Source organism: Mytilus trossulus, chromosome 4 (assembly GCF_036588685.1).
Source record: "Mytilus trossulus isolate FHL-02 chromosome 4, PNRI_Mtr1.1.1.hap1, whole genome shotgun sequence".
Lineage (NCBI taxonomy): Eukaryota > Metazoa > Mollusca > Bivalvia > Mytilida > Mytilidae > Mytilus > Mytilus trossulus.
The window spans coordinates 49,604,552-49,631,629 of record NC_086376.1 but is presented as its reverse complement, the minus strand read 5'-3'; the positions used below and the strand labels follow the sequence as shown (position 1 = coordinate 49,631,629).

At 31.5% G+C, this 27,078-nt stretch overlaps 1 protein-coding gene and 1 long non-coding RNA gene across 2 annotated transcripts in view; one reads left to right on the top strand and one right to left on the bottom strand.

The window, feature by feature from the left end:
• Positions 1 to 27,078, bottom strand: part of LOC134715442 (tudor domain-containing 6-like) — a 111,613-nt gene that overhangs the window by 42,483 nt on the left and 42,052 nt on the right. The window contains exons 13-18 of the mRNA XM_063577619.1: positions 16,308 to 16,425; positions 15,150 to 15,328; positions 8,460 to 8,561; positions 7,396 to 7,611; positions 4,821 to 5,083; positions 3,192 to 3,395 (exon numbers count right to left, since the gene is read on the bottom strand). Coding sequence (XP_063433689.1) covers positions 3,192 to 3,395; positions 4,821 to 5,083; positions 7,396 to 7,611; positions 8,460 to 8,561; positions 15,150 to 15,328; positions 16,308 to 16,425 — 1,082 coding nt within the window. The remainder of the gene's footprint in view (positions 1 to 3,191; positions 3,396 to 4,820; positions 5,084 to 7,395; positions 7,612 to 8,459; positions 8,562 to 15,149; positions 15,329 to 16,307; positions 16,426 to 27,078) is intronic.
• On the top strand, positions 17,719 to 25,646 carry LOC134715444 (uncharacterized). The gene is made up of 4 exons (XR_010106709.1): positions 17,719 to 17,790; positions 22,861 to 22,924; positions 24,206 to 24,353; positions 25,062 to 25,646. It is a non-coding gene; the product is annotated as an uncharacterized LOC134715444 (long non-coding RNA).

The following is a 27,078-nucleotide window of genomic DNA, read 5'->3' as shown; positions in this document are numbered from 1 at the left end:
TACCTGTACATGAAAGAAGATGTATAGTTAATTGGCTTCACTTGACAGCTTGGGTGTCAAACATACTGGTAATCGACGATGTTTACCTCTGGCTAACTGCCGTTGTGTTATAAAAACGATGTGTATTAATACATTTTTGTTACTTCCCTTTGTTTTATCCTGTTTTCAGTTATTTTGCTTTTAAAAATGTAAATTGTAAAAAGACTATAAATGATTAATATTTTAATCAAATAGTCATAAAAGGATGTTGATTAAATGAATTTAGATGTTTTGGGACAAATAAAAAAATATAAATTTATAAATTATTTTAGCAATCTAGACCTCCTTTCAAGGATTAAATTGAAGTTTATATCTTAAATCTGTTTATCATTCATGTGTTTGGATACATATACAATATGTACATGTAGAGAATAAAGATAAACAAAAAAGACTGATAAAAGTTCTAGTTAGTATAAGTGGGATTACAAAAACCTTGGGATTGAGAATTGTAGATGTTAGAATATATAAGATTTTATTGTGTAAGCTAGAAATAGCAAAACATTTTACACTGTTTAAGTCTTTTTTTAGTTTTCTACAAATGTGACTTTCATAATGCTTAAAAGCCATGCAGTACTACTGTTAGCGTTTGTTATTTTTTTAATTAATTTATGATGTTGCAAACAAACATGTAGAGCTTATTTCTTTTTTATTTGTCTATACATTTATCAATGATAAGGAGATGGAGACATGAATAATATAAAAATCTATACAGATAAGATAAATAAATATAATGATTTATTTGCAAGCAGTGAACAATCATTTATCAAAAACAAAACAAAACTAAACAGGAAACAGATTCTTCTTAATATTTTATTTTATTCAAATAGAAAGGCAATAAGGGTACTATAAACATATTACAATTTGTAGAAAAAACGCAATTTCTACATCATATGGTTACATTTACGACAAAATTTATGTCGATAAAAAACCTCCTGATCTGAGTCCTAATCTCCTGACCAAAATTTCCAAATCTCCTGATCTGAGTTTCACAGTCCATCACATGTATGTGATAATAACCAAAAACAGCAAAGTTTCCAAAAAATTACCAGTACAGGGGCAGTAACCTAACAGTTATCCAATTCATCTGAAAATTCCAGGGCAGATAGATCTTGACCTGATAAACAATTTGCATCTGTCAGATTTGCTCTAAATGCTTTGGTTTTTGAGTTATAAGCCAAAAAAAGCATTTTACCCCTATATTCTATTTTTAGCCATGGCGGCCATCTTGGTTGGTATGGGGGGTCACTGGACACAATTTTTTAACTAAATACCCTAATAATGATTGTGGCCAAGTTTGGTTTAATTTGTCCCAGTAGTTTCAGAGGAGAAGATTTTTCTAAAAGATTACTAAGATTTACAAAAAATGGTTAAAAATTGACTATAAGCGGCAATAACTCCTAAGGGGGTCAACTGACCATTGTGGTAATGTTGAATTATTTGTAGATCTTACTTTGCTTAACATTTTTGCAGTTTACAGTTTATCGCTATCTATAATAATATTCAAGATAATAACCAAAAACAGCAAAATTTCCTTAAAATTTCTAATTCAGGGGCAGCAACCTAACAACAGGTTTTCTGATTCATCTGAAACTATCAGGGCAGATAGATCTTGACCTGATGAACACTTTTACCCCTTGTCAGATTTGCTCTAAATGCTTTGGTTTTTTAGTTATAAGCCAAAAACTGCATTTTACCCCTATATTCTATTTTTAGCCATGGCGGCCATCTTGGTTGGTTGGCCAGGTCACCGGACACAATTGTTCAACTAGATACCCCAATGATGATTGTGGCTAAGTTTGGTTAAATTTGGCCCAGTAGTTTCAGAGGAGAAGATTTTTGTAAAAGTTTACAGACGACGGACGCCATTTGAAGAAAAAAGCTTACTTAGCTCTTTTGGCCAGGTGATCTAAAAATGAGTTATTTCCCTTTGAAGTTGAACAGAAATCTAGTAAATAATAAGCATTTCATCAAAAGTTTGATTCTAGCGAAAGGCTTTTTACTGAACAAGAAAAGAGCTAATATCTTGAAAATCGAACTTGACCAGTTACTTGTCATGATAAAACAATACACCAAATATCAAATCATAATATATAAGCACTAAGAAAAAAAGACTGGAAAACTGATTTGCCGGACTGACGGTTGGACAAACAGACAGAGTGCAAACCTAAAGTCCTCTTCAACTTCATCGGTAGGAGACAAATAAATGGCTAAATAATTTAAATGTTCTAATGCTTTCCTCTGAGGTATTTGCAATAACTGCTAAATAGCAATATAATGAGATATAAATATAAAACAAACAAATACATTTTAATGCAGGAAATGCTCAGGTACGAGTTATGCAATTTTGTTTATTGTACGTACCAAAATTCTGAAATTTTCAATAATTAATTAGAATTTGATTATTGACTTATGTCAGATGATCACAGCACTGATTTTATGAGTGAAATGAAATTTGCTTGCATTTTTTATACATATCATAATAATTTTGGGGCCTTTCTTTGTACCCCACACATCTGATTAATCATTCAGCTAGCTTGGTAGCAAAATCAACAGAATATTTAAAAAAGTTTAGATCATAATAGATAATACATTTGTTGGCTTACCATTGAGGTCAAGAATGTGTGTATACAGTGTAATAAATTGTGTCTATTTAATTATTTAACAGGTCATTAAATATGTACTGTGGCGAATTAAGACTGGATTTGTTTCCAATTGTTTGAAAATCATAACAGTTGATAATCATACGGACTCTTACTCACCTATGGAAAGAATTGGAGTAATACCTTTTAAAATAAATGGGGACTGTGTCCATGGGACACAAATGATGCTCCCACTTGCATATCAAAAAAGCTATAAAGGGACATAACTGAAGATCAGTTAAAGTGACCCTATCCAAATTTGTACTTTAACAGAATTTTGTTGTTATAAGTGTTGTAGAAATTTGGTAAAATTTGGTTGATGCAAACTCAAGTAAGAGAATGAAAACAAAAAATCAGCAATTTTACCATATGTAAAGGGGCATAAATCTATAAAATTTAGTGACAAACCCAAAATTCAAACTTGATCTGTATTTTGTGGTTATACGCATTGTGTACATGGTAAGACTTTCTTGTTCAAATTAAGATCAACAGCAATAAACATTATTAAGGTACCTATATTGCACAATTTTTCCCAAGCTATCCATTTCCATGACAAGCTCCTGATCAAATGTTGAGAATCTGGAAATTATCTCTTCTTGTACAATCTGTCCATAAAATAAGACAGGAGAATTCTTTTCAGTGACCAATACATTTTCTTTGCTTCCTACATGTAGACTGTCTGCAACCTTCTTTAATTCTGATGACATTATTGGTGATCTGAAAAAAATATTCTAAATGTACAATAAATTGCTCGTTTGTTTATGAAGTTCATACAGGATTCTAGTTTTTTTTTTTTTTTTTTTTTAAAGATTAGACCGTTGGTTTTCCCGTATGAATGGTTTTACACTAGTAATTTTTGGGGCCTATTATAAATTGCTGTTCTGTGTGAGCCAAGGCTGCAGGTTGAAGGCTGTACCTTAACCTATAATGGTTTATTTTTATAAATGGTTATTTGGATGGAGAGTTGTCTCATTGGCACTCATACCACGTCTTCCTATATCTACTTAGCCCGGTCCTGCTGGATAAGACCACAGATATCCAACCCTGAACAGTTGGGGCAATAATGGACACAATATTCCAGTTTGAACACGTCTGAATTTGGAAGAAAAAAACCAAGGAGTAACTGATGCCCCAATACATATAATTCGATTGATTGGTTTCTGGAACATAGCAGCCTCTCTAGTCTCATTGTGGTTTTGTTATTTTTTGCTATTTTCTTCAAGTAGGCTTTTTCAGTGTAAACTTTTACTTAAATCCTTCATATATATATATAAATATAAGGAAGCATACCAAATGCAGTCTTACAGGAGGAAGTATGTAAGTTAGATAGATGACACAAATTGAATAGAAATATAAGAACTTAATTATATATCCCTTTTTATTAACCATGTATTTGCATTCAGGTATCACAGATCAAATTTATTGGTTCATTGTGTGTTTATTTGAGTATTTTCATTGAGTTAAGCTCTCCAATTGATATTTTATAGTGTGTCTTTATGTTGTGTTTTTACACAACTGATTCAGAAAAGGGAGAAGGTTTGGTACCATTAAAACGTTTAATCCAGCTGCAAATGTTTGTACCTTTCTTTAGTCAGGAAGTCTGATGTACAATAGTTGTCGTCTGATTATGTAGTTCATACGTGTTTCTTGTTTCTTAATTTTATATAGATAAGACAGTTGGTTTTCCTGTTTGAATGGTTTTATACTAGTAATTTTTGGGGCCCTTTATAGCTTGCTGTTTAGTATGAGCCAAGGCTAGGTGTTGAAGGCTGTACCTTGACATATAATGGTTTACTTTTTTAAATTGTTACTTGAATGGAGAGTTGTCTCATTGGCACTTAAACCACATCTTCCTTTATCTATGTGTCAAAAAATAAATGGGGAATGTGTCTTAAACATATCTTAAGGATGGTAAAAGTGACACTACCCATATTTATACTTGATCTGAGTTTTATTGTAATAAGTGTTGTTACTTGTTAAGCCGTTAGTTTGTTTGAATGGTTCCACAAGGCCTTTTATAGCTTACTATATGGTATGAGTTTTTCTCATTGTTGACGACCGTATGGTGATTTATAGTTGTTTATAAATCTTTTTCTTTGAACTTTTTTGAATAGCTGGTTCATTCATTAATTTTTTTCTTACCTCAATTCACTCTTTGTTTGTGGCAGATCCATTGGACCTCCCTTTGTAGCAAACCCGTCTTTAACCAGGGTTTGACCAACATCAACACCATTATGATCTATAACTTTGACCTTATGAATCCTGTTATGAACTGAAGAAGCAATGACTTTGGTTAAAACCCCACTGACAATTACTGGGATTACTAGTGTTTTAAACTTGTCAATTGCTTCTCTACTCCAGGAACCTCCTACTGCTTGTAAACCATCAAGCTGACATATAATTGCCTGTAAACAATGATCAGTGTGATAAAACAAATTGTAAGGGTTCCACGGAACCCAGTGTCTCGCCTATTTTTGCTGTAAATCGCAGGCTCAACAACAATGAGGAAAAAAATCAATAAAAATATTCCTCTTGTTACTATTTTATGATTTTAAGAAAATCTAAGTCCATTTAAAAGTAAGTTACAGAAAAAACGGAGTAATCTTTTTACAAACTTTACTTCTGGATACAATCTTATGATCATAAATAAGCTTCTGTCCAAGTTTGGTACAAACCCAGGATAGTTTAAGACAGTTATGAAAATTTTAAAAACTTAAAACCACAGAGTGAATGTAATGGTTCCCCGCAGAAAAAAACTAAGTCCACTTAAAAGTAAAATATGGAAAAAATGGATTTATTTATTTGCAAAATTTACTTCTGGATACTATCTTATGATCATAAACAAGCTTCTGTCAAAGTTTGGTACAAACCCAGGATAGTTTGAGAAAGTTATTAAAATTCTAAAAACTTTAACCACAGAGTGAATGTAATGTTTCCCCGCAGAAAAAACTAAGTCCATTTATAGTAAAATACGGAAAAAAATGGAATTTTATTTTTACAAAATTCACTTCTGGATACTATCTTATGGTCATAAACAAGCTTCTGTCCAAGTTTGGTACAAACCCAGGATATTTTGAGAAAGTTATTAAAATTCTAAAAACTTTAACCACAGAGTGAATATTTTGTTACCCCGCAGAAAAAACTAAGTCCATTTATAGTAAAATACGGAAAAAATGGAATTTTATTTTTACAAAATTCACTTCTGGATATTATCTTATGATCATAAACAAGCTTCTGTCCAAGTTTAGTACAAACCCAGGATAGTTTGAGAAAGTTATTAAAATTCTAAAAACTTTAACCACAGAGTGAATGTTTTGTTTCCCCACAGAAAAAACTAAGTCCATTTATAGTCAAATACGGAATAAATGGAATTTTATTTTTAAAAAATTTACTTCTGGATATTATCTTATGATCATAAACAAGCTTCTGTCAAAGTTTGGGAGAAATCCAGTATAGTTTAAGAAAGTTATTAAAATTTCAAAACCTTTAACCACAGAGTGAATATTGTTGACGCCGCCGACGGAATGTAGGATCGCTTAGTCTCGCTTTTTCGACTAAAGTCGAAGGCTCGACAAAAACAAAGATATTCATATTGGCAAAGTGGATTGTGGATTTTGATGTTAAGATTTATATATTTTTAAGCCAACCTTTCACAGTGTCCATATAAATATGAGCTGAACAATCGTTATATAAATATAATGTTTATAATAAATTATACAATAAGAATTAGAGGATAGCAATAAAGACCTGTGTCGTAAGCCCATCCCTTTTTCAAGGACTAAGTTCGTAGTATAACAAAAATATTAGTTTATTCACTTAGTTATTAACTTAAACTTGCTGTCACATACCAATCACTACAGTGGACAGAGTTGTCATTTTTGTATTTAACAGGTTGGGAACAACCCCTCAATGTACTGACTACCCCTTTTATGAGGGGTACATTCCAAGTGATAAAAAATATTTTTTTGTAAAAAAACACAAGGATCAAATGAATTTACTTCTTGTGTGCATAATTCTAAATAGGAAAAGTCAACAATCATTTAATATTCTTACACAAGAAAACTAATCCTGGTTTTCTACCTACATGTTCATCTTTTCTATTGATTAAATAAATAAAATCATGCAAATTAAGAATAAGGCTTGTAAGCTCATAATACAGATTATACATTTTTCTATACCACAAAACAGCACACACACAAAATTGTAACCTTTGAAATTGATGTCCCACTAAAAAAAAGGTTTGCTACAGAAAATAGTCCACCAAAATGTTGCCTAAATCTGATTTTTAAATGAATATTTTGAATTGCATTTCAAGGAAATTCTCTATTATAAAAAATAACAAATGTTATTTATTTTACATACATTGTAGACATGAACTTGAAGATATGTCTCATCTGTTTTTAGTGTGATATTGTAAGTCAAAAACTGAAACCGTCACAGAATTAGATAAGTGTCCTCAAATAAAACTTCACACCAAATACACTGAACATTGTTGGTATTGACTCAAATGAAATTTTTACAACCTTTATCTATTTTCCAAGGCATTTAAAACCAATAAGCTTTTTTCTAATGCATTCAAAAATAATTATGCTGTAAAAGTGATTTTTGTAGAATTACATACTTTATTAAGGAGACAATTTCTTGGAATGAGAGTCCAGACAAAGGACAAAAACATAAGTTCCTCCATCTTCTCAGAGAAGGAAAATGGTATACTTACTGCAGACTTCATAAACGTCATATCAATAGATAGTAGTCGAAGTTTCTCTGCTAATAAGTTTTCTGTATTGCCATAATCAATGTATGTGACAGTGACAGAATCTCCATTGATAGCGTCCACTCTTGCCCTATACCAGTTATTATCAGCACTAAACTGTGCAGCATACACCATCCCAATAGTGGGGGACTGTACTAGCTCTCCACCAGTGTTGTAAAACTGTTAAATGTTGAACAGTCATCAAATATTAATTTTCAAAAGAATATGTAAACGGTCTAAATTGTACATCTACTTTGTTAAAAGTGTAATTAAGCTCTTATTTAACCATGAGGCATGGCTTCCAAAAAGGTCATATATTCTGAACTTGACTGAAAATTGTAATATTAGGGTTCAAAATATGTCTTGTAACCTAGATACTTGTACCTTATTTTTTGTTTTTGTTTCATATTTACTGTATGAAGAATAAGCAAACAGAGACGTCTGATAGATAATTGCCTCGAATTTTATTCCATCAAAACATGTATCCATTTACAGTAGGGTACATGTTTAAAAGTAGAAAAAGAAGTGTGTGGATAACACTGCAATAAAAATATCATGCAATATAAGATTGCTATGTGTTGCTTTTTCGACAAAAATGATTTAGTTTTTCAGCTTCAAAGCAACTTTTACAATAAATCCTCCATACTTCAATACTTTTGCTGTAACAAAGACATGTTTTTCTCTTTTATAATGCTGACATGAATTGTCATTGATATGGTTTTATTTATAAATTTACTGTTTACAAATTTTAGAATTTTTTGAAATACTAAGGATTTTCTACCTCAGGCATAGATTACCTTAGCTGTATTTGGCAAAACTTTTAGGAATTTTGGTTCTCAATGCTCTTCAACTTCATACTTTATTTGGCCTTTTTAACTTTTTTTGATTTCAGCGTCACTGATGAGTCTTTTGTAGACGAAACACGTGTCTGGCGTATATTCTAAATTTAGTCCTGGTATCTATGATGAGTTTTTTATAAGTTTCTAACAAAAAGTATTCCCAATTTTACTGAATATATTACAACTTACATTATTCATTTTGTTCAACAGTTGGTCAGCCGCTGTTAATATCTCTGCATCCTGAAGTTGAACTGCAAAGTGGTCTGGTGATGTATTGTCTGCCAGTAAAACCTATTAAGTTATAAGTCATGTTAATGCAGGTACAGTAAAACCTATAAAGTCACAAGTCATGTTAATTCAAAAACCTAAAAAAAATCATAAGTCATGTTAATGCAGGTACAGTAAAACCTAAAAAATTATAAGTCATGTTAATTCAGGTACAGTAAAACCTAAATAAAAATCATAAGTCATGTTAATGCAGGTACAGTAAAACCTATAAAGTCATAAGTCATGTTAATGCAGGTACAGTAAAATCTAAAAAATCAGAAGTCATGCTGTTTGCACCTGTCCTAAGTCAGGAATCTGATGTACAGTAGTTGTCGTTTGTTTAAGTAGTATATACATGTTTCTCGTTTTGTTTATATAGATTAGACCGTTGGTTTTCCCGTTTGAATGGTTTTACACTAGTAATTTTGGGGCCCTTTATAGCTTGTTGTTCGGTGTGAGCCAATGCTCTGTGTTGAAAGCCTTACTTTAACCTATAATGGTTTACTTTTAAAATTGTTATTTGGATGGAGAGTTGTCTCATTGGCACTCACACCACATCTTCCTATATCTATGTTAATATAGGTACAGTAAAACTTATAAAGTCACAAGTCATGTTAATTCAGGTACAGTAAAACCTAAAAAATCATAATCATGTTAATGCAGGTACAGTAAAACCTTTAAAATCAGAAGTCAGGTTAATTCAGGTACAGTAAAACCTATAAAATCAGAAGTCATATTAATTCATTTACATCTTTAAACCAATCAAGATGTTTTTAGTTTGAAGATTATTTTATTTTAGTCTGTCCAATTATTTAATTTAATGAGTGCAAACCTTCTAAAGCAAATGGCATAAATGACGTGATATTCTAAATGATTGAAGAGGTACATTACTATTGGTATACTTTTTGGCTGGTGGATGTAGGAAAGCCTTACTCTCTGGTATTATCAAACCAACTGCAATTCAAGTAATTCACTTATGCTTATCACAAAGCTTCAGATTTAGTGGACATTCACTTTCTAAATGGTTGAATTGATGTTTAATGTCTTAAGATTATTTTTTTGCCATTCCGCTGTAATTTTCCCTAAAGGAAAGCTGTAGATTTCACATTTATCTGGCAGTAATATATGTTCTGGTGCAATCATTTTGTATCAATAGTTCTGATAGCATGACAACAAGCATATAATCTTGTAGCTAATGTCAGTCAACATTATGAATTCTGGAATGTATTAACATATTTCTTCAATTTAAAAAAAAACCCTTACTTTTATAATAACGTTCTTTTTATCCAATTTTACAAGATGCCTTTCAATAAATGTCAGGTGTTTACATTTGACATCAACTTGATTAGTTGACAAAGACAACAAAAGTGCACACACTAAAATGTCTTCACTTCTTAAAGGGAAAATTCATGACTTTTGACATTAAATACATATTTGCAAAGTTTTATTGCTATATGTTCAGTAATAAAGAAGGAAATCAATAATCAATTAAAAATCAATTGTTCAGAGAACAACCGAAGATCTTTCCACCCATACAGATCAATTTTGATACAGAAGTATGAAAATTCAGTTTGAAATATTATATCCAGGGACAAATAATAGCTTTTTGTACACTGATTCCAAAAATATATGGTTTCTATACATTTTTTTTCTAAATAAGGGAGATAAATTGTTAATTTTGAAATTGTATTATAAGAGAGGAGAAAACTCCAGTTTAATGTTAGCCTACCCTTTCAACCAAAAATCATGTGTTACAATATGTCGCAACTTACAATTTAGTAAAAATATGTTGTCAATATCTTATACAGATTTTGAAAAGAATTGAACAAAAGCCAAAATCAAAATTTAAAATATGACCTTGACCTTGACCTAATTTTAGGATCAAGAACATCAACCTAATTTTAGGAACAACCAGATGCTCCGCAGGGCGTAGCTTTATACAACCGCAGAGGTTGAACCCTGAACGGTTGGGGCAAGTATGGACACAACATTCAAGCTGGATTCAGCTCTAAATTTGGATTGTGATTAAATAGTTGACACAGCATAGGTTTCTGACACAGAATGAATGTGTTCTAATGAACTTAAAATTTGTATTTTCTCTTAGAGCAATTCACTCTGCTGTTGAATATTAATCCTCTCAAAAAAATGAAATTTTCATTTTATTTATGAAATTTCATTTCAAATGAGAAAATTGAACCCAACTTTTTTAATCACATCCCCCTTTCCCTTATTCCAAATTAATCTCAATTAAATTTCTAATGGAGTTTGCAACAATAACTACTCATTTAAATACATCATAAAATATTAAGATGTAAAAAAAAACTGCTTGTTATCACTGAATGTTAAAGATTATTTTAATTTATCAGTTGGTAGTAAAAGTGAATATACATTGTATATAACAAAGATTTGAGTTGATTCTTGACAAAGAAAGATAACTCCAATTAAAAACAAATATTGCTATTTCACAATATTGTGCAATTAGATATTTCTTGCTTACTATTCTGGACAAAGAAAGATAACTCTAATTAAAAAAAATATTGCTATTTCACAATACTGTGCAATTAGATATTTCTTGCCATTGTGCAATACTGTGCAATTGAAAAGACTTGCTATTGCACAATACTTAATATAATATATTAGATCCTGATTTGGACCAACTTGAAAACTGGGCCCATAATCAAAAATCTAAGTACATGTTTGGATTCAGCATATCAAAGAACCCCAAGATTTCAATTTTTGTTAAAATCAAACTAAGTTTAATTTTGGACCCTTTGGACTTTAATGTAGACCAATTTAAAAACAGGACCAAAAATGAAGAATCTACATACACAATTAGATTTGACATATCAAAGAACCCCATTTATTCAATTTTTAATGAAATCAAACAAAGTTTAATTTTGGACCCCGATTTGGACCAACTTGAAAACTGGGCCAATAATCAAGAATCTAAATACATTTTTAGATTCAGCATATCAAAGAACCCAACTGATTATTTTTTTGGCAAAATCAAACTACCGTATTCGGCCGTGTATTGTCCGCATTTGTGTAAAGTCCGCACCCCTTCTTCATCCCCAAATATCGAGGAAAAAGTCTAGTTCGCTTGTATAGTCCGCGGCAACTTTTGACAAGATCGGGTCCGCGAACAATGACGGAAAATGCCAAATTTGCGGTATTTTTTTTAAATTTATTTTTTTGCCGAGATTGGCAATATAGTAAGTATTGTTGTTAAAGAGATGGATAGTCAGTTAAAACTTATGATAAGTTTCTGAATGGGATCTTTAAAGATATATTTTTAATCTTTGTTAAAGATTGCAACACACTAATCATTGTGGTTAAAAGATCGATGATGAATATAAAATTATGATCAGTTTGTAAAAGAGGACTTAAAAGATATGTATTTAATCTATTTTAAAAGTCTTCAACAGATTCTATTTAATTGCTTAATTAAATCGTCTTACAGACTATCATTCTTTACTAATTAACTTAAAGTCCCAAACAATGAAAGTAAGAACTGTATTCATGTAATAAATGTTAATTAATTCAATCATGTACATTTAACTATCGGCTTATCACTTTTGATATCATTGTAAGTGGTAGCTTGCCCAAGCCAATAAACTGTTTAAAATTCTAAAAATAAATATTTGGTATGCTATCAAACAAAAGAAATTAAAGATCAAACAGTTAAGATCGAAAATGAATTCAACTCAGACTGTAAAAATCAAGCTTATCCCTTTTGGTATATTAAATTGTTATAACTCTTTAATCTTATCATTTCTATTATTGATTTGAAGAACTGCCTCAGGTTATTGAATTACATTCATCACTTGTCAAAAGTTGACATGGTTAATTAATAGCTTTCAACACACACCCGTAAACTCATTCATGTAAGACGATACATCTGCACAATATGACCTTTCACCTGGAAATATAGTTTCGTATACAAAATTCCACTTATTTCGGGTTTACACTTTCAGTATTAATGGTTACGATTTACAATTAAAAAATGTCAGGTCTTGATTCATTTACGTCGATAAGTTAAGAGTTGAACACAAAAAGTCGGAATACGAAAATATTTGATACTTTAATCACACACTTTCAAAATGGCGCTTCGTTGTTTACCTGTTACACACACGAATAATATTAAACACAATCGATCTTGGGAAGATTTCACTAGGTTTCAACTTGACTATTACGGTTTTACCATTGAAGGGTTCATCTTTCATTGATATTCAGGATTCAGGTACACTGTTGAGATGTAATGACACAAATTTGACCAAATCCGAAACAAAGCGGACATTCGATCAAAGGCTGAATTTTATGCAAATTACTAAGTCAACACGGTTAAATTGTTTATTTTATTCAAAAAAATACAAAGAGTAGTCAAGAATACAGTTAGATTGTTTATTTTATTTCTAAATAATACAAAGAGTTGTCAAGAATACATTATAACATTGACAACACATGATGTTTCTGTTTCTTGGCCAAACCTCGTTCAACATCGTATCCGAACTCTGGAAAAAAAAGGTCATGAAATCCTATAGTACTGCATAGTCCGCACCCCTTCCATCAATTTCATTCCCAGGGTAAAAAACCGCGGACTATACACCCCTTTATACGGTAAGTTTAATTTTGGACCCTTTGGACCTTAATGTAGACCAATTTGAAAATGGGACCAAAAATTAAGAATCTACATACACAGTAATATTCCGCATATCAAAGAACCCTAATTACTCAATTCTTGATGAAATCAAACAAAGTTTAATTTTGGACCCTTTGGGCCCCTTTTTCCTAAACTGTTAGGACCAAAACTCCCAAAATCAATACCAACCTTCCTTTTATGGTCATAAACCTTGTGTTTAAATTTCAAGGATTTCTATTTACTTATACTAAAGTTATTGTGCGAAAACCAAGAAAAATGCTTATTTGGGTCCCTTTTTGGCCCCTAATTCCTAAACTGTTGGGACCTAAGCTCCCAAAATCAATACCAACCTTCCTTTTGTGGTCATAAACATTGTGTTTAAATTTCATTGATTTCTATTGACTTAAACTAAAGTTATTGTGCGAAAACCAAGAATAATGCTTATTTGGGCCCTTTTTTGGCCCCTAATTCCTAAACTGTTGAAACCAAAACTCCCAAAATCAATCCCAACCTTTCTTTTGTGGTCATAAACCTTGTGTCAAAATTTCATAGATTTCTATTAACTTAAACTAAAGTTATAGCGCGAATACCAAGAAAATGCTTATTTGGGCCCTTTTTGGCCCCTACTTCCTAAAATGTTGGGACCAAAACTCCCAAAATCAATACCAACCTTCCTTTTGTGGTCATAAACCTTGTGTTAAAATTTCATAGATTTCTATTCACTTTTACTAAAGTTAGAGTGCGAAAACTAAAAGTATTCGGACGACGACGACAACGACGACGCCAACGTGATAGCAATATACGACGAAATTTTTTTCAAAATTTGCGGTCGTATAAAAACCTCAAATCAAAATATCTTAGGTCTCTATCACTTATGGTTTACAAGATAGAAATGCATATCATTTATATCAAATGCATAAATCTTTTAGGGTAACAGCAGAAATGTAGTCACAAGGAAAACAGTGTTTGGGGAGATAACTCCTACAAAGAAAAGTATTTAGTTACACTGGGTAAATTTCAAAGGCGCATAAACTATTTGATATCATATACCAAATATCTAAGTGATATATTGTGAAACAAATATGTATTCCAAGTACAAAATTAGGAATAAACAAGTGAAACTGCGAGCTACTGCTCACTGATGATACCCCCGCCGCAAGTGGATAATATTAATAGTGTAAAAATATGCAAGTGTTGGGTAAACAGGAAGTTGTCGAGTGATGAATCTGAAAACACATCACACGGTATAGCTGACTTATATAAATCCTGAAACCAAATTTGAGAAATCCTTGTATTGTTGTTCCTGAGAAAAATGTGACGAAAATTTTCAACTTGGCTATCATGTGTAAAATCATACAAGTGTTCGGTAAACAGGAAGTTGTCAAGTGATCAATCTGAAAACGCATCACACGGTATAGCTGTCTTAGATAAACCCTGAAACCAAATTTCAGAAATCCTTGTATTGTAGTTCCTGATAAAAATGCGACGAAAAATATTCATGGGATGGACGGACTGAAGGAAGGACAGACAGAGGTTAAACAGTATACCCCCCCCCCCCCCCCCTTTTTTAAAGCGGGGGTATAAAAAAAGAAAAAAAATCAAAACAAATACAATAGGTCTTTCCACAGAAAAGTTGAAAGACCTAATAAATAAATTATTGACTACTTCCAGTAGGTCGTGACGTTTTATCCTGGTATTGCATGGCAGGATTTGGAATACAATCACTTAAAGTCTTGGTTTCTAATCATACTTAAATCAAAATGTATTGGACAATTGTGTGTGTACTTATGATATGTTGGTTTATAATGTTATTAAACATTGCCAACTAGAAAAGAAAAGATACTGCGAGCAACTAAACCTATACCTTGAGTTTTGTTTTATTTATTATACCAAGGATTTTAGTATAGTAATGTTTTAAATAGAACGAGCATAGCGAGAGAGAATTTAATGCCCTAAATGTTTATAAAACTTACCTCTATTTCTGAATTTAGCGGTAGAGTGCAGTAGTCAATATCCTGCTTTGGAGCTTCAGACTTTGATGGAATCTTTTTTGGACTACTTTTTTTTAAAACTGGACTTCTTGGTTCTTCTGTTCTTGGGCTCATTTTTGATTCCTGCTTCTGCGGGGACTTTGACATCGTCTGCTTACCAACTATATAAATATACATGCTGTTAAATAATACACAAGATATGTCTGACAAGAAAGAAAGTCTCTAGGATCTAATATCTCTCTCCTGACTTCTATGCATAACTCTTGGCTTTTTGTCATGGCAATAATCATAAAATTGTGGTTTAACTTAATATTTATAAAAGTGATTAATGAAGTATTTGAAAACAAGATTGCTACTTGAAAGCCAATTCCCCCTGTGCTATAATTAAGAAATAACATTGTGGTACAACAGCCGATGGATGGCTCAAGTCAAACAACTCCAAGAAAAATATCTGGATCAAAATGACAGTATGAAATGATCAACTACACATGATGGCAATCTATCCTAATAATAACGACTGCTTTACGCAAAACAGTCCTTGAGAAGTTGCATTTAAAATATGCAATAATTCTTAACACTGAAAACAGATTAATTCTTTAGCTTTATTTTTTATTGTGCGTCACAAAAGACAACAACACCCAGATATTTTTATATTTGCTCAGATAAGTTCAGAAGGCTTACAGTACAGAGTATTAGATGCATGGAACTGTACCGTAAGAGAGCTGGTTACACATCCTATTGACTCAAGTATTGACATTAAATTTGCCAAACATGCCAAATAATAATCGTAGAGACTTATGATATTGGGTGATAAATTGTTGTAAGAAAATAAAATCACAGTAAAACTTAAATTGGGTTATTTTCACTATTTCTATGAACACAAAATTCAAATGCATGGAACCTGCATAAGAGACAAAACTTAAGTTGATGGTTTGTTTATGGTATATATTGGCAAAATTGCTACATGAATATTTCCTCCTTTTCAAGGATTAACTAATTTTTTCAAATGAAAAATTTATATGCAATAAAAATAGGTGGTGCTTAACTTTTGGCGGACTGTATATGTATCTTATCAATCAAATGCATGCATAATATTTTTCAAGTCCAAGTTAATAAAAATAATTATATTTCTGTAATAACCATCAGATGATTTAGGACTTTTCTGTTCATGTTGTTTGATGGTTGACTTTTGTGAATCAGTTTTTGTCTTGTAGTCTACTTTGCCACCTGTACTTTGTTCTACTTTTGTCTTCATATGCTGTAATGAAATATATAATGTTATGTCATACAAAATGAATGAAAATTACATTAATTTCCTGGCAACAACAACAAAGTTTTCTGTAAAATGGTTTCCACAAATAAAGTTTTACACATCTTGTTGTAACTGTTATATATCGCAACTTGATATATGAGTACTTTCTATTATAATGTTCTTTTCAATGAAAACTATGTAAGTGACTCAGGGTTTAAATAACCCACAGGGAAATGGAATGTACTACAGTTCACAGGCACTTGTCTCAAAAAAAAATATCCTATATACCTTAATATAACACAAGGTACTTAACTAAATTTTTTGAAAAATGACACCTAGTACCGAATTCCCGTTATTTTTTTATTTCTCGGTTGTCAAACCTACTTTAACTATATATGGTGTAAATCTAAATTGATTTATCTACACAATGGTATATGACACGACTATCATTGTTGTCAGGATCATTAGTAGCAGGCCTCAGAATTCGGTCAACGGGATGTTTTTTTGCATTTGTCTCAAGCTTTGGCAAGCTGAAATGGAATGTACTACAGTTGATTTTGGTTATTTGTATAGCCTACATTCCAGAAACACTGAAATGGAATTTAACCAACTTTAACTGGGTCTTATACATTAATAGAAGTAAAAGAAATTCATGAAGTGAGAAAAGAAACTGGAATCCACATGTACATTGGAAACTTCATGTCTGATGTTATTTATTGCTTAAGGTATCCGACCCATAATAAAGATTTATGGAAAATTTTCCAGAGTTTACTGAGGTGTCAATTTTTTCAACACCTCGGTATTTTCCGTCTAGTAAGTGAAAGTATAGTTATTATTTTTCAAATGACGATTAAAATATCAGAAAGGCTTGATTGAGGTATATTTTCATTAACTATGGAGTAAACGCTTATGTTTTCTATAAATTGTCTAATTTTGACAATCCGGAAACAGAAGTTATGGTAAACAAATATGGATGACTCGGTTGGCTGCCAAGACAGACGACAGCGTTTTACCAAAAAAAGTACGCCGATTTAAGTCTCTTCGTCTTATCGTGATGCGGAAATAATGTGTGCAGTTTGGATGCAACTGGTTGTCAAATATGTTGTACCGGCATAGGAAGATTAGTTGATAGAAGGAATGAAAACACATCACGCACTTGTCCTTTTTATCTGGCGATATGCTTTGGGAGACGATTTGAATGGATCGTTTACTTTTATGTTTTAAAGTTCTGTATTCATATGTTAAGTGTATATCTGGATGGACTTGAACCGACTTCCTTATGGTCCCATTACATCATGAACTTGGAGAACGTAGTAAACCAAAGGCCAAGCTGATGCCAAGCTTCAGTGTAAAACTTTGAGCAGGTGCCAGGTAATTTGCATTTACAAATCCAAACATTTTAAAACTTGAGTTGGACAACATTGTCATGTTAATTATGCCTAACAACACCAGTTTGTCTGGTAAAACAGCCGTTATATGTCATAGTAATGTAAATTCAGAAATTATTGCGAGGTTTTTATTATTGCAAATTCGAATAATGCGACTGAGTTGTAAACGCAATAATTAAAACTCGCATTTGGTAACATTTTAACTGAATTCAGCATGACTTTTCTCAAAATCGTAAAAATTAAAATCGCATTCAAGTGTAAAATGATAAAATCGCAATAATAAATGCATGCAATAATTTCTGAATTTACAGTAATCTAAACTAGATACATGTCTTATGTAAGAAAAAAATGATTATTTACAAAATAGTCCAGGTCAGTCAGTTTATATTTTTGTAATAATTTAGGAACAAACACCCATGTAAAGGCAAAAAACAAATACAAACATATTGATAACAATTGCAAGAAAGCATTAAACATGCATGCTATCAGATGAATCAGGGTCCGTCCGCCCTGATTCTTGTTCGCCCTAGTTTCTGTTCGCCCTAATTTCTGTTTGCCCCGAGTCCGTTCGCCCTGATGTTATTTTTTAGTATAGTGTTGCGTTGAAGTATATAATTGAATGTGTTGAAGTCAGTCTACAATTTCGCAGAATATTTACGATGTATCATGTTAACTTGTCTAAAGCTAGCTGCTATACTAGGTTATAAGTTTCAGTACATTTCAGGACTACAAGATATTGTGACTTCAAGGTATTGAGGACTAAGTTTGTATCTGTACACAGGCACATGTTTACATTTGGTTTAATGTAATCTACCTAGTTTCACATAAGATTTGTCCACATCTATACACCTTGTTTAGTTACCTGTACATAATATTTGTTCACACTTGTAAACTATATGTCATTTAAATGTTTCCCACACTTTGATTAAAAAAAAATCGGTTCATAAAGATGATTGGAATGAAAAAATAGCCTGAATCCAAAGTTTCCCCATACATTATAGTGTTAAATATTGAATTGGTACCATCCAAAAAATTGAATATTAATTTTTGCGCGAGAAATTTCGGACTCGGACCCCCTCTTTTTTAATTTTAAAGTAAAGTGGTTGCTCCTTTAAGAAAGTCATTTTGGATGATTTGCAGTAGTTTAATGATGCCTCGACTACGCATTTACATGTAGGCTGCATCAGCGTGCTTATGACAAAGAAAAAGAATTGCGATGTTAAGGATCACTACATTTCTATCTTTTCTGTTTGTTTCAAATGGTATTGTTTCTACAAGTTTTTTTTTTTTTTTTGGCAAAAGGAGAAGTTGACATTATTTTTTAATTTCTAATTGTATTTTAACGGATCTGATATTCTACACAAACAAACAATTAACCTCACCCTTTTTTCAGTAATGCATTTATGAGTAAACCGTTGTTTAAGTAAAGACCAGTGACAAATATTTCTGTCAGTGTGTTCGTCCACTCGATTCGGGAAGACCTTTTCAAATGAATAATGTGTTCGGCAATTATGATGAATGAGTCTTGATAAGGGGTTAATGCTACGTTAAGTGTTTTTTATAACAAATAAATATATCAAGTTTAGACAAATATTTCTGTAAAGAACTTTATTAATAAGTGTTATAAGTATTAATTTTATATAAAAATCGTTTCTTTTCTACATTTAAATGGAACCAGATGCTCCGCAGGGCGTAGCTTTATACGACCGCAGAGGTTGAACCCTGAACGGTTGGGGCAAGTATGGACACAACATTCAAGCTGGATTCCGCTCTAAATTTGGATTGTGATTAAATAGTTGACACAGCATAGGTTTCTGACACAGAATGAATGTATTCAAATGAACTTAAAATTTTTGTTTTCTCTTAGAGCAATTCACTATGCTGTTGAATATTAATCCTCTCAAAAAAATGTTTGAAGAAATTTTCTTTTTATTTATGAAATTTCAAATGAGAAAAATTGAACCCAATTTTTTAATCACATCCCCCTTTCCCTTATTCCAAAACTAATTTCAATTAAAATATTCTAATGGAGTTTGCAACAATTACTACTCATTTAAATACATCATAAAATATTAAGATGTAAAAAAACTGCTTGTTATCACTGAATGGTAAAGATTATTTAAATTTATCAGTTGGTAGTAAAAAGTGAATATACATTGTATATTGTATATAACAAAGATTTAAGTTGATTCTGGACAAAGAAAGATAACTCCAATTAAAAAAAATTCTTGCAGATAATTCTTGCTTACTATACTGGACAAAGAAAGATAACTCTTAATTAAAAAAAAATTTGCTATTTCACAATATTGTGAAATTAGATATTTCTTGCCATTGCACAATACTGTGCAATTGAAAAGACTTGCTATTGCACAAAACTTAATACAATAATTTTAGATCCTGATTTGGACCAACTTGAAAACTGGGCCCATAATCAAAAATCTAAGTACATGTTTAGATTCAGCATATCAAAGAGGCCCAAGAAATTATTTTTTGTTAAAATCAAACTTAGTTTAATTTTGGACCCTTTGCACTTTAATTTAGACCAATTTTAAAACTGGACCAAAAATTAAGAATCTGCATACACAGTTAGATTTGGCATATCAAAGAACCCCAATTATTCAATTTTTGATGAAATCAAACAATGTTTAATTTTGGACCTCGATTTGGGCCAACTTGAAAACTGGGCCAATAATCAAAAATCTAAGTACATTTTTAGATTCAGCATATCAAAGAACCCCAAGGTTTCAATTTTTGTTAAAATCAAACTAAGTTTAATTTTGGACCCTTTGGACCTTAATGTAGACCAATTTGAAAACGAGACCAAAAATTAAGAATCTACTTACACAGTTAGATTCGGCATATTAAAGAACCCCAATTATTCAATTTTGATGAAATCAAACAAAGTTTAATTTTGGACCCTTTGGGCCCCTTTTTCCTTAACTGTTGGGACCAAAACTCCCAAAACTAATACCAACCTTCCTTTCATAGTCAAAAGCCTTGTGTTTAAATTTCATAGATTTCTATTTACTTATACTAACGCTATGGTGCGAAAACCAAGAAAAATGCTTATTTGGGTCCCTTTTTGGCCCCTAATTCCTAAACTGTTGGGACCAAAACTCCCAAAATCAATACCAACCTTCATTTTGTGGTCATAAACATTGTGTATAAATTTCATTGATTTCTATTAACTTTAACTAAAGTTATTGTGCGAAAACCAAGAATAATGCTTATTTGGGCCCTTTTTTGGCCCCTAATTCCTAAACTGTTGAAACCAACACTCCCAAAATCAATCCCTACCTTTCTTTTGTGGTCATAAACTTTGTGTCAAAATTTCATAGATTTCTATTAACTTAAACTAAAGTTATAGTGCGAAAACCAAGAAAATGCTTATTTGGGCCCTTTTTGGCCCCTAATTCCTAAAATGTTGGGACCAAAACTCCCAAAATCAATACCAGCCTTCCTTTTATGGTCATAAACCTTGTGTTAAAATTTCATAGATTTCTATTCACTTTTACTAAAGTTAGAGTGCGAAAACTAAAAGTATTCGGACGACGACGACGACGCCAACGTGATAGCAATATACGACGAAAATTTTTTCAAAATTTGCGGTCGTATAAAAATTACAGTTCGGAATGTCTAGTTTTGTGTACACTGAACCTACACAAGGCCTACAATGTACATCGACTATCAACTGCATGTAGACAAAACATGATTTAAACTACATGTAAACATTGAGTTTTATCAATGGGAACGTAATTATGTTTAGTTTATGTGTGAGTTACACTTACACAACACCGAGTTTAGGTCAATGTGAACACAGCCTTAGACGTTTTGTCAATAGTATAAAAATATTGGTATAAATTTTACCCATCCAAGCTGACTATGTTATTTGATTATCAGATAATTGAGAGATTCAAGCCAAGGCTACCCTTCAACATGTTCAAAAGTTGAATTGCCATGGTACAAAATGTACACATACAATGTACAAGTATGATCATCATGTAGCATGAACCATCAATAGCTTTTTAACTTGTCACATTGACACAGTCACAGACACTAATGGATACTAATTAATTGATACATGTATATACTAGCATGACTATAGTAATTTATTTATTTTGATAATATCCATCTAAATATCATCTTATAAATTAATCAGTATTTGATTAAAGGTCAAATGCTCATGTACATGATGTACAGTAGGATACAAAGAAACATAAATGAAGAGCAAACAAACAATTGACCGTTCATACATGTATATATCTCATTATCTTGGAGTTTTTTCTGTTTAATTTCTATGAATGTAAGAAGAAGTTGATACTTTACATGTACATGTACAAAATAATGTTCATGTACAAATGTACTTCCCATTTTAATCTGATATCCATACCATACTTAATTTTTTTTATACAATAACTAGTCGAAAAAATTAAATACAGACAAATCATGCAAATATTCAAAGACTGAGCGAAAAAAGACACAAGTTCACCAACGTGCATTGTCCCTGAGTGAGTAAATTTTAGCGTTGTAAGGTCACAAGTTGCATTTTGAGTTGTAAAGCTTTTCAATATTTGAATTCTTTGATTATTTATTCTTTTTATTACATCATGTACATGTACATTGGCAAAGAGCATATTTCATTTGTATTTACAACAAATATTATTTTATTATAAAATGTATGTGTTCTTTTAATATTTATCATATTTCCAGTTTTCACTTTATTATATATATTTGGTATTAAAGAAAATTTGTATAACACACTAACAAATATAAAAAAGAAGATGTGGTATGATTGCCAATGAGACAACTACCCACAAAAAGACCAAAATGACACAAACATTAACAACTATAGGTCACCGTGCGGCCTTCAACAATGAGCAAAGCTTATACTGCATAGTCAGCTTGATCATTTGTACAAACATTCATGTACAAAGTATATACATGTACAAAGGATGTACATGTACATTGTACTGCTACATTTATACATTCCTTATCTATGTGCTATCAAAATGAAAAACATTTTTGTAACAGAAGTTTATATTTCATTTCTTAGAGAAACCATCCTTGTTAAAGATGTGACATTAATCCCTCCAAACCTACAAAACACAACTGATTAGGTAAGTTGCAGATTATCTGAGATATTTTTGATTATCATCCCAAGAAATGTAGCATACATGTATTACTCTTCTTTCATTTATAATATGATCATGAAGATACATGTACCTTGTAATTTGTACAGTTGTATATATATATGTATTTCTGCCATCTGTCACTGTTAATTTAAATGGACATTAGGGGTCAGTAAATAATCAAAACATGATACATGTTCTGAACATTAGTCTAAAGACTAATCGTGTGTATTTTCATTAACTAATACACAGGGTTTTTTTGTGTGTTCAGATTGATAGCAATTTTGTTGTCAATTGTTGTAGTGTCATTGATGAATGAATGAAATAAATGGTTGTACCTAAAATTATTTGAAACATGTCTGATCTTAACTTATATATAGATACAATTTACATTGTATAACAAATTTTTATATACATTGTACATGTATATCTATACAATGTTTGTACATGATCAATGTATCAATGATGACCAGGAACTTTTTAATCTAATTAACCTTGTTAATGATGTGGAGAACTTATGCTACATTTACCTAATACACAGAACAACACAGATGGGCATAGGTAATACATACATGTAGATCAGTTTTCTAAGATACATGTTCATGTTAATTGTTATACATGTATCATGTACATTATGCCTTGTCTTTAAAAAAGATAGATATAAAACATGAACACATATGTACATGTTCCATGTTTACTTGTATTAGAGAGTTATCTAACCTGTTTAAAAGCTGATAACTACTAAGTACTATTAGAATTTTAGTCTCTTTGTTTCTCTATTTGTCCATGATTTATCTTATAATGGATAGAGTTTGAAAATTAAATCTATAAAGTTTGATCAAATATTCATAATGCTTGCATTGGTACAAAGCCATTTTGAAAATAAGAAGATGTGGTATGATTGCCAATATGAAAACTCTCCCCAATATATGTACTTCACATGACAAATAAAGGAATCACTTTAAGTCACCATACAACCATGCACAATAAGACAAACCCATACTACATAATCAGCTATAAAGTTAAACAATTCAAAGGAGAAGACTAAATACAACCACTGAATTATTGGTTATACAGCATTAAAATACAACTACTGAATTACTGGTTCCTGACTTGGGGCAGGCACATACAGATTGTGGCAGGGATAAACTAGATTAAACTTTATTAAAAATTTACCCATTATCAAACTAAAAATGCCTGTTACTAAGTGTAATCAGATAACTCTGCTGTTTACATATTTGTTAAACTATATAAATTTGCTTCTTGTAGAAATTAGCCTGTGAGATCAAGACATTGCAAGATGCAGAAATATCCACCAGATACCAAATGCCACACCAAAGCAGACATTTCAAATGTTAAGGGACCTATGAATACAGCTTCATCCTTCATTGCAATGGACTTTGAAACAACTGATTGAGTATGTTCGCTAACATTTAATCAATTATGTTTGAACAGTGCTACACAACAGCCTGGGTGGATTTTGCTTTTTCCACCAGCTCACTCCAGCTATAATCTCTTTTTTGTTAAGATATTGATATCTAATGCTTATCTGCTTTTTTTCAATTGATTGTCCACTCCTATGGATGGGCAGAGTTGACAAGCTAGAAAGTTTGCCCACTCCCACTGTGGACGGGTGGACAAAGCAAAATCCACCCGAGTTGTAGTGTATATTTGAAAGTCAATGACTTATATTGAAAAAAAGGAATCTAAAACTTTACAATCTTTTTTTTAATACCCCTATTTATATACAAAAGAAGATGTCATATGATTGCCAAAGATACAACTCTCCACAAGAAACCAAGTGACACAGAAATTAACAGCTACAGGCCATTGTAAGGCCTTCAACAATGAGCAAAGGTTATACTGCATATTCAGCTATAAAAGGCACTGAAATGACAAATGAAAGATTATGCATGGTGGGGGTGAAATAAAAAGTGTCTTCTGACCCCTCTTCCCCTACATTTATTTCTAGATCATCCCTCAGTGTTGTAACACATAAACACATTTGGTAGTCAGATTGCTTTCAACCATATACATGATATACTATAGTGGTATTTTTCTTCTTCAGAATGCTGAATTTAAAAGTTTTAGTTAATTTGTGATGAATTTTCTTTTTTCTTTCCAGTTAGGCAAGATGTTATCTGTCATATCAAAGAGATAGAATATGAAACTGTCAGCCAGTATTGATATAATGAGGTACTAAAAGCTCCAATACCATTAGGGGCTGAAGACATACAATGTAACAGGAATTGTGTGGGGTTTGACCAACCTTAGACTAAAGAGAAAACTTGTTGCTGCATTACAGATATTTTGAACTCAGCAATTTTTATGATTGTTTTTAATGTTAATTCTCTCTCTTATGAATAATATGATATCTATATTTGCAATGTACATGAATTGAAAGTTACTCATGTCTGTAAAACTGTTTTCCCTTGACATTGACTACATTTCATAGATCAGTGAAAAAAGTTATGTACCCATGGTCAAGTCCATGTATCAGATTCAAAAAGCAATAGGTCTGCTTAATTTGGTAAACTGTATGGTTGATCCTGATCTCATTTTCATGGTTTATTGATCAATGCTAATATTCAAAAGATTTAATATTGATTGTACATTGTATCTATAGATATGATAATATTTATTTGTATCCTTTGAACCATCATGACCATGTTATACTTTCATGATAATATACAAATAAATATTGAAATGTGATCGAGTTTATTAATATCATTGAAGAAGATTATTTCTATTATTTATTATGTGCATGAAGAAGGATAAACACTTTCTGAAATATTTCAAGGGAGATAATTAACCTAACTGAATTCAATGTTGAACAGGAATGATGGGGTTCTATTTAATGAGCTCTAGTTAATGCTGGTGTGAAATATAAGAAAATGCATCCTCAGTTAGCCCTAATGCTGTCATGTGATGTCTGGTGTTGCACATTGGACAAAATCGAAAACATGTAGCAAAACCATAAATATTGTCCAACATGTTTAACCCAGCCACATTATGTATGTATGTGTCTGTCACAAGTCAGAAGACTGGTATTCGTTGGTTGTGGGTTGTGTGTAAAATATTTTTTTTTTTATCCTTTTTTTTTTTTTAAATAAGGCTGTGAGTTTTCTTGTTTGAATTGTTTTACATTGTCATTTTGGGCTTTTATAGCTGACTAAATGTTATAGGCTTTGCTCATTGTTGAAGGCTGTACAGTCACCTATAACTGTTAATTTCTGTGTCATTTTGGTCTCTTGTAGAGAGTTGTCTCATTGGCATACCACATCTTCTTTTTATAATATACTTTGGAAATATGAGCAAAATGGAGAGAATTTTCATATTTCAGGTCCTAGAATTACCTTGACCTTTGACCTTTTGACCTCAATGTTGAAGTTAATCCTTTATCTAATGCATATCATAAAGTGATCATGATTAACAAATGTAATGAAAGATTATAGTACATAAAGGTAAGTTTACTATAGAAAATTGAGCTAAAAGGAGGTCATTGTCCAGTTTTAGCTCCTAAAATTACTTGACCTTTTGACCTGTTGACCCCTAAAGTTGAAACCAAACCATGATCTTTTGAATATCATCAAAAGGTCTTTTTTAACAAAGGTTGTGAAGATAATGGGACCAATAGGTAGATACACTTTTGAAAATTTAGCAAAAAAGGAGATTTTCGTTGATTTTAACTCCAGAAATGACCTTTGACCTTTTGAACTTTACATGTCATAAATATCATAGTTTATTCTTATTATAAGATTATATGAAGTATGGTTAGTTTTGTAAAAGATTTACATAAATTATACCAAAAAACATCAGATAAGGGATACCAAGTCTCCTTTTACGAACTGTGACCTTGACATTCTAAATCAAAATTTCTCGAAATTGGTAATTTTTATTTTATAGTAAGAACTCTTAGACCCCCCTACTAACAATCCATGATAAAAACGTAAATTATTTTGCTTGTTGTATATTGGCTAATTATGGGCCGAATACCTTAAGTAAAGAATCATTATTAAGTTGTCCTAACTTTGTCCTTCTCCGAATTATGCTTGAAAGCGTATAAAACAAAAAGGACATTTCTACATAATGCTATTTTTAAACGGACAGTAAATTCCTTTCTCGATATGGCGTATGAACTT